The sequence below is a fragment of the Nyctereutes procyonoides genome, unplaced genomic scaffold, assembly GCF_905146905.1.
Source record: "Nyctereutes procyonoides isolate TBG_1078 unplaced genomic scaffold, NYPRO_anot_genome, whole genome shotgun sequence".
In the NCBI taxonomy this organism is placed as follows: domain Eukaryota; kingdom Metazoa; phylum Chordata; class Mammalia; order Carnivora; family Canidae; genus Nyctereutes; species Nyctereutes procyonoides.
Window position 1 is genome coordinate 99,223,529 of NW_026575125.1, and position 8,980 is coordinate 99,232,508.

The 8,980-nt window shown below is 50.5% G+C and overlaps 1 protein-coding gene across 7 annotated transcripts in view; it reads left to right on the forward strand.

Moving 5' to 3' along the window:
• The window catches only part of BCORL1 (BCL6 corepressor like 1), a 64,714-nt gene extending 56,699 nt beyond the window's left edge, over positions 1 to 8,015 (forward strand). For all 7 annotated transcript variants that reach the window (XM_055337895.1, XM_055337891.1, XM_055337892.1 and 4 more), the window contains 3 exons: positions 828 to 905; positions 1,934 to 2,087; positions 5,778 to 8,015. In XM_055337895.1, coding sequence (XP_055193870.1) covers positions 828 to 905; positions 1,934 to 2,087; positions 5,778 to 6,060 — 515 coding nt within the window. In that variant the 3' untranslated portion in view covers positions 6,061 to 8,015. The remainder of the gene's footprint in view (positions 1 to 827; positions 906 to 1,933; positions 2,088 to 5,777) is intronic.
• Positions 8,016 to 8,980: the final 965 nt, after the last annotated feature.

The window sequence follows — 8,980 nt, forward strand, 5'->3', positions numbered from 1 at the left end:
AACAACATTTGGGTCATTTCCACTTTTTTTTTTTTTTTTTGGCTATTGTGAGTAGACCTGCTATGAACATTCATTTGTGTATAAGTTTTTGTTTGAACACCTGTTTTCAATTCTTTTGGTTATATACCTAGGAGTGGAAGCAAAAGGTTTTTATGAGGATAAACTTGGCCCTCTCCCCCATGTTTTTCAAAGATGAAACAGAAGGAATTATGCTGCCTTATCTTACTTTGAATTGGAGAGATCCTGATTGGCTATGTGAACATTGTAACCTGCGGGAAATTGAAATCTTGGGATAGGTCTAAGATTCTGCTGGCAGAGTCCATTCCCTACACCACTGAAAGTAGGGATCACAGACCTAAATGCCTTTAGGCTGATCATGTAAGAGAGCAGAGCAGGCTGGGTGGGGACTGTTGAAGCAGAGCACGCACATGTCGCTTCTGCCTCCAGCCAACTGTTGACATGCAGGAATGTGGGACGCAGTGTTGCCAGATTTTCTGATTTTTTTTTTTCAAGAAAAGTTGGAAATCTGGATTTTTAAGTGAAATATCTCAATTTTAAAATCTTTGACGTTAATTAACTTTTTTTTTTTTTTTGGTTTAAAACACTGGGCCACACCCCAGGTGGTCAGTGGGCTAGATTTGGCTCCTATCTGCTATTTAGCAACCTCTAATCAATAGCAGGAAACATCTCTCTCTGGTAGCTCCCAGGCCTTCTTGTGGTCCTTCCTTCCCTTCTCCCATCCTCCTAGCCCTCTATGGACACAATTTGTTTCTAGATTCTTCTGCGGCCTACCCTCCTTGTCTCACTGCCTTCTCTTCTTTCATCAGATCACCTCTCAGATCTTCAGGGCCGGGCAGAGGGTGACCCTGGCGTGTCCTGGGACTTTTACAGCAGTTCTGTGTTGGGTAAGCTTGGAGTCAGATTCCTCCCATGCCTCCCATGCTTGTCTATGGCTCAGAGGCTCAGAGATAGGGGGTGGCTTTGGGTTTCCTGGATTCTTCTCAAAGACAGGAGTGACCCTGTGGAGGCAGCCTTTCTCCACCTGTTGGTAACTTACAGACCCTTTCAATGCAAACCCTAGCCCATGCTCCCCCTGGACTCTGATGCCACAAAGTCACCCCTCAGTAGCCCTCTCCCACTTCTGCTCTGGGTATTGTTTTCATTCTCTGTCCCCCAGGTGCCCTCCTCCTCCCTTGTTTTGTCTTAACACTGCCAGAAGCCTCTGTGTGCATCATCCTCTCTTTTGGCGTTGTTTACAAGAGCCCCAGCCCCTCACCTGGCCACTCTCAAGCCCTCCCTGCCCTGCCCCCACCACACACGCTTTCTGAGGCAGCTGCTGTCTCCGGAGCCCTAGCCCCTGATCCAGGCTTTCCTCTCTTGGGAGAATCTTTATCTGTGACCGTCAGCTAGCACTCATCCCTTGGGCCAGGGCCGCAGATTGGGGGAGGTGCCCACCCCGAGCCCCGGGGAGGCTGGAGTGGGAGAAGGCTGGGATGGAATGAACTGAACCACACCCAGACATGCCGGCTGGGGAAGAGAACTGGCTGAGGGGCCCCTCCGGGCTTCTGAGAGCCCAGCAGGCTGGGCAGGTGTTTCTACCTTGCCTTTGACTGCTGGTTGTATCGGCAGGCTTCATCTCCAACAGCCGAGCAAGTCACCCTTTACATCACCTGGCTTTTTTCCAACTGAAAGGTGGAGGAGGATAATGAATTTCTGGCCACAAAATAATGTCTTCTAGGGATAGAACTTTCATGTGCCCTCCCACCCTTGGGATCAGCCGTGGGATCAGCAAAACTGGGCCCCGACCAGGGGTGTGTGGGTTTGGTGTCTAAATCCTAATCACCCACCTTTACATCTCTTTTCTTGTTGGAGCATTTCTTTTTAGTTTTGTGCATGTAGCGAAGTCCTAATATCCTATGTGCTCTCCTTACAGAGGAAAAAGATGGCTTTGCCTGTGACCTCCTGCATAACCCTCCTGGGAACTCTGATCAAGAAGGAGATGATGTGGAAGAGGATGATTTTATGTTTGAGCTCTCAGACAAGCCTCTTCTCCCTTGCTACAACCTCCAAGTGTCAGTGTCCCGCGGGTAAGTGTCTAAGAGATCTCGAGGGACCGAGTGCCAGGATCCTGGCAACTCCTGGCCTGCCTCCCTGGGAAGGATAGAGTTCTCCAGAAGGAAGCAGCCACCTGGTGAACAAACGCTCGAGCTTGGGAAAGATGCCCTATGACCAAGGTCAGCCTGGCTTTCCCACCCTGGTCAGTTATGTTCAGAACAGAGGCTGTAAACTTTAGATATACTGACTATATGTATTTCCCAAACCCTAAATCTAGATTCGCTCTCTGAAGGATCCTGCTGCTGTTCCTGGGTGTAAGAGATGATATGGGAGATATTTGGGCTGATGAACTATTAGAATCTCTGGAACATTTTTGTGGTTTCTGGGAACAGCCAGACAGAATATTTGAAATTGAGATTCTTGGAAAAGCCACAACATATGGTTGCCATAGCTAAGGGGCTGCTGGGGTCCTTAAGTAATCCACAGGCTGCTTTCTCATAGCCTTCATGTTGGTGAGGTGATGGCACCAGCACTGTCCTCTCAGATTACTGTGTATGTTATTAACGGGTGTCACCCAGCTTCGGGGACTAGACTATACCTGACACCATTAGATGGAACCCAGTCTAATCTGTGTTTGATGGTCCAGAAGGGGATCAGACAGCCTGCAGGGCCATGGTTCTGGCCGGCTTTCACCGGGTGACAGAGCGTGGCAGTGCTGCTTGGGAGGATGCTGGATGGACTGTCCTCTTGTTCTTGGCGTCCATCATCAAGTGTTTTCTTCTCCTTGCTGTCTTCACATAGTTTAAATACCTTTGTAAACACTCTTAAGGAGACTTTTTCTTTGATATCTATTTTTAAAATATCAGACCCTGTTTGTTTTTTTTTTTCAAAAAATGAAAGCACATAAAGTGCACATGGGTTGGAGAGGGGTGGGCAAGGGGTTAGGAGCCCTTCATGTGAGTCCCTTCCAATCTGACAACTCTAACCATTTGGCCACCAGTTTCTGTGCATCCCTTCCCCCAGGGCCTGATAAGAATAAAAATAGCCTATATGATGATACTAGTTGGCTTCAAGTTTCAGGGGCTTTAGGTCCTTATTCTTCTGGGCATCAGTTGATCCCTGAGGGCAGGGCGGAGCCTCTGGGATATAGTATTGCACAGTTAATTAATTCCTCCAGAGTATTCAGCACCTCCTTCTCTGAAACAGGATCTTGGGACCCAGGCAGTAAAAGGACCAGGGTAGTGTGCGTTAGGTGTGGATGGAACACAGGGCAACCGAGAGCCACTTGCCACTCAGCAAGCCAGGCAGCAAGCAGGTTTTCAGTTGAGACCTTGGCACAGGCAGAGCTGGTTCTCCTGATGTTAAGTCCTCCCATGCCTCTTCTGAATCTTTCCTTCCCCACAGCTGCAGCACAATGGGAAATGTAGGTTCTTCAAGAAGTAGGGAGGGTGTAGGAGCGCCTGGGTGACTCAGTCGGTTGAGCTCCTCACTCTCGTTTTTGGGTCATGAGATTGAACTCCCAGTTGGGCTTTGCACTCAGCCCTGAGTCTGGTTAGGATTCTTCCTCCCACCCCCGCTCCTCCCCCCACTCCTCACTCCTGTGTTGGTAGGTGTGCACTCGTGTGTGTGTGTGCACGCTCTCTCATAAACAAAATCTTAAAAGAAGTAGGGAGGGTGTAGAATGATGACCTTGAGGCCCTGCAGAGTTCAGAACTGCCTTCGGAATCAACAAAGCAAAGCTGAATTCTGATTACCAACTGTTAATGTTCAGGGGCTTCTTTTCCACTGTTTGAAAGTGATGGTCCAAATGTATGGTATCTGTAGTCCTTTTCTCTGAACCCAGAGCACCCCATTTCCTGATGGTGTGAGAAGAGCATTTACTGTCACTGGGGAGAGTGTTGCATTTTAGGGAGAAGGAGTGTGGGTCTGGGTAGAAGTGGTATGTGTCTTGCAAGACACTCGCTTCTATAACTGTCTTCAGCAGGCACACCAGGTCAATCCATGAGGGCCAAAATATAGCCTTCAAAAATCTCCAGTCTAGTGGAGGATACAGACAAGTATGCAATCAGCTCTAATAAAAGACAAAATTTCTAAAGCAGATTTATTATTATAAAAGTGTCACACAGTTCAGAAAGGTATCAGGCAAATAGTAGAAGTTCCAGTCTACCCTTCCAGGTACCCCAGCCTACCCCCCATTCCTGTGCCACGGAGAGAACCGCAGTTTACATGGCTTTTGTATCCTTTCTGAAACGAGCTGTGTTAGAAGTATGATAAAAGGGATGTGAACCAAGTGCCATGAGACTATGGAAGATGGGATGAGCGACCAGTTTCATGGGGAAAGGCTTCACAGGTGATCCAGCATCTAAGCTGGGCTGAGGATATGGATGGAGGGCATGGGACAAGCAAAGGCTTACAAGTTTAGAAAGTTTAGATAGCAGAGCTTATCCATCAAATGGCTGGCACTTGAGAGGTGGGTGATACACTGTGTGTGTGACCATGAGTGTGTGTGTATGTGTTATGGGGGGAGATTGGGCTGAAGAGGTTGAATGGGTTCATGTTTGAAAGATCTTATAGGGGCATCTGCCCTAGGCTTAGGTCATGATTCCAGGGTCCTGGGATTGAGTCCCACGTCGGGCTCCCTACTCGGTGGGGAGCCTGCATCTCCCTCTCCCTCTGCTGCTCCCCCTGCTTGTGCTTGTTTTTTCTCTCTCTGTGTCAAATAAAAAAAAAGAAAGGTCTTGTAATAATATCGTGGTAAAGAATTCGGATGGTTTTTTTTGTCTTGGTTTTTGTTTTTTATTGCTGGAGGTACTGGGGATCCATCGAAAGCAGTTCAGAGAGTGAGAAGGTCAGATTTTCTTTGTAGAAAACAAATAGTAACAGAGGATCGATCCAATGAGGGTGGGTGGGGGTGCAGCAGAGTGACTCTTGGCAGAGGGGAACCAGTTTAGAGGCCGATGGGGACGCTGGGAGCAGGACAGTGCAATGGGAGGGGGGAACGCCTTGGAATGGAGACCGTTAACATGGGGATGCAGTATGTCTTCCTGGTTTGGTCAAAGGGAGCGCATGGCCCCTAAGCGGCCTCCCCAGCACCCCTCCCAGCTGTCCCCAGGCCGCCACCGCCACCGGGCTGGTGTGCTCAGCAAAGTCAGCCTGGCTGTAACGTGAGCTCTGGCCCTGCAGAAAGGACGGTGCTGCCGCTGGAGAAAAAACTTGTCTAATGCATTCCAGAGCCAAAGAGAAATGCCTTTTAGATTACCCGCAGTTTAGGCCTTTCTCCACGGCTCCCCGTCTGTTGGGGAAGGTCTCGGAGAACAAGGGGAGGCAGGGGAAGCAGGAGTGAGAACAAGGAAAGGAGACCAGGTGGGGGTAGCAGGGGTTGGTTGGGGGGAAGAACTGGCCCAGATGGTGAATTCCAGGTTGTGGGGTGTGGTGGAAGGCCTGGGGCTGCCTCCTCTGACTTTTAGGTTCTGGAAGGTCCCTTTCCCTCCTGCTCTCCCACTTTTTGGGGAGAGGTCAGTCATGGGGTTGAGGGCCCCGTGACTGGGCTGAAAGATGGTTCGGCCACTGTAGGGAAAGGGAGAGTTTGCCTCAGCGACATGCCAGGCACCCTTGGTTGAGTTTGGTGGGGAGTAGCCGGACTGGCAACCTGCCCCGGCATTATAGCACCCCACTGCTTCCCCCCAACCCTTTTCCCTAACTCCCACTCTTGCCTCTTCCAGGCCCTGCAACTGGTTCCTTTTTACCGACGTCCTGAAGAGGCTGAAGCTTTCCTCCAGGATCTTTCAGGCTCGGTTCCCGCACTTTGAAATTGCCACCTTGCCCAAGGCTGAGTTCTACCGGCAGGTGGCCTCCAGTCAGCTTCTGACCCCAGCCGAGAGGCCCGGAGGCATGGACGACAGATCCGCTCCAGGCTCCTCTGAGACTGTGGAGCTGGTGCGGTACGAGCCCGAGCTCCTTCGGCTCCTGGGGTCCGAGGTGGAATTCCAGCCTTGGAACAGTTGACGGGGACACAGCCCCTCCCTTTTCTTTCTCCTCCCAAGTTCGCCCTTCCCCACCTCCCATGTTTTTCCCCCCCACCGAGCACCAGACTGCAGAATGAGGCAATAATACGGACCAACAAGAAGCCGCCTTATCAATGCCAGCATTAGTGACTGGATTTTGTTCTTTCCGGTTATGATTAGTTCTCATCTCCCTGTCATCGTCTTTGTTGTTGTGGTTGGTGATGGGGGTGGAAAGTTGAACTTCACGTCTGAGGGCAAGAGGTCCTGGGGATATTTGGGAGGTGGCGCCAGGGTCCCTTGGACTGGCCTCCTGGTGTATGAACAGGACCACACGTGGGCCCTGGGTGGCCTTGGCCTGTCCGGAGGAGAAATGAGCAAAGCCCAAATCTCTGAGCGCCCCCTCCATTCCCCTGTGTTCTTCTGTCTTCCATAGTATTTATTTTATTAGTATTTAATTTGTATTGTTTCATTGGTTTCTGATAAGTCTGTATCACTGTGACGATTTGAGACAACTTGTTGAATTGAGGGACTTTCTTCACCTCCTTTCTTCGTCTTTCTTGATCAGCTCTGGAGCTGCCCCTTCCCTCTGACAAAGTGATGCCCAGGTTTGTTTTCACCCCACTGGGGAGGGGGCAGGAGAGGTGGGGGGGCTTCCCCCCCCCAGGACCCATGACTAATGAAGGTGGCTGGTGCTGGCCTGGGGCTGGGGGGTGAGGGTAATCCTGAGGCTTTGGTGCTTCCCTCCCCCCCCCATTTTTTTTCTTGTTTCACCACTTGCCCTTTGCAGCAGCCCTACTATATTGAGATGAGTGTTTCTGGGGAGGGGTGGGTTGTGAGGGGGAGGGGTTCATGGGTTACTGTATTTGGGGAGAGTCAAGAATGGGCCCAAAGGCTGAGGTCTCCCCCTCCTCACACTTCCTTCACTGCTCCCCTCAGAGGGCACAATATGGGTTTGTTCCCACATCTCCCCCCACCCGCCGCCTCCTCCAGCCACCCTGCCCCTTTCTGCCTTCACCCTTTCTGGATGCTGAGCCTCTCAGCCCCCAGCCCTTGACCCTCACCTCTCCCCCTTGCCAGACTCCGCAACCCCTTCCTCTCTGCTCCCTGCTTCTCCTGCCCCCATCCTCCTGTGGAATCTGCAGAGGGCTCAGGGATGGATTGCCAGATGTGAGATCCAGGCCTCAGCTGTTTCCTGGGCGAGGGCAGGAGGCAGGGCTCCAGCTGGGTTCCACTTCCACCGAGGGACCCAGGGCTGATTGTGTGGCCCTGGTGGGCCTCCCTTTTGGCCTCCAGTGCTGGATTTGTTCTGGGAGAGAGAGGGCGAGAGGGAGGAGCTTGGGCCCTTTCCCTGTCCCTGCCCCCTCTGTGGCATTGTCTTTCCTACTCTTGTTCTTATTTTTCTACCAATTGCTATTTTTTCCAAACAATCCTTGTAGAGAGTATGTACCATCCAAAGGCAGGAGGGCCTCACTGTGGCCGGCTCTGGTTGGAGATGGTACAGTTTTATTGTACAGGTGCTAAAACAACAACAACAAAAGAAGAAAATGGAAAAAAAAGACAAAAAAAAGGCAAAAAAAAAAAAAAGCCAGTTTGAGGATGGGACAATCTGTTCTCTGGAGACTCCTGACCCATGCAGGAGCATTGGTGGTTATTTTCTTTGTATTGTGTTTGTTCTTTGTTCCCAGGGGGATGTTCTCGGCCCCCTTCTGTAGGACTGCTCCCCACCCCCACCATACTGCCCAGTTGGTTTTGAACAGTTGTTCTCCCTTTTTAAAAAAATATATATATATATAAAGTTGAGGGGTTTTGGGTTTTAATTTTTTGGTTTTGTGGGGGTTCATGGTATCGTGTGGTTTATTTTATGTTTGCCTTTACCTTTTTGCATTTGGGTGTGTATTCTGGCTGCCCTTTATGTTTCATTTTAAGCAACTGGCTGTGGAGTCAAAAACACTTGCATACTGAAAAACCTGTGTCAGGGCTTCTGTCTCCTGTCTTTACTCTGCTCCCCGTATTGGATTCTCTGTGGTTAAAACAGACGGGTGTCCTGATGAAGTCCTGGGAAACCTCCCGATCCTGCCTTGCAGTTTGGGTATGATGAAGGAGGACAAGGTGACGGGGCTGGTAAACATTTGGGCCACTGGGGCAAGATCTGGAAAGAAAGAAGGCAGGGGCACATCCTGAGGGGAGGGGAGCGGTGGGGAGAATTTGACCTGTATCCATTCAGGCACACGTGCGTGTGTGTGTGCGCGCGTGCGTGCATGCGTGTGTGTTGCTTGTTTGCTTTAGGAGTAGCAGGACTGGAAGGAGGAGCCCTTTTAGGTGACTATACGGAATGATCCTCTTTAAGTCAAGGAAATCACCTGCCTGCCGGCTCTCTTGCCCTGGGCCACCCACATCGACATCTGACCACAGTCTTATCACTGCCCTCACTGTTGTGCTCCCCCTGCTCACCTGCACAGGTTTCCCACTTACGAAAAACAGTGGTAGAAACTCCAATTCCTTCTGACTCCTGCCTCCAGAATGTACCCATTACTGGTTGAGGGGAAGGGGATGTTCGACAAGTCCGGAATGTTTCAGCTATATTCCTAGAACCTCTCCCTGGGGCTTAACTCTCTGGAGAGCCCTGTGAGTGTACAGGTGAGGGGATCTATGGGTCTGGCCAACTGTAGTCTAGCCAACCCCAGGAGTGAACTGTGAGCTGCCCTTTACCTAGGCCCCAAGGAGCATGCTTCGAGCCAGGTCTTTCTGCCCAGACGGAGGAACATCCATCTGTTCTTTGAGCCACAACATTAATTTTCCTTGTTGGCCTTTGCTTACCCACTTTCTGATCTTGTCCTCCTGGAATAGTTGTTTTCTCATGTTCCCAAACAACCTCACAACACTGATTTTAGCTCAGTCCTCTGTAACTTGCAGTCAAGAAA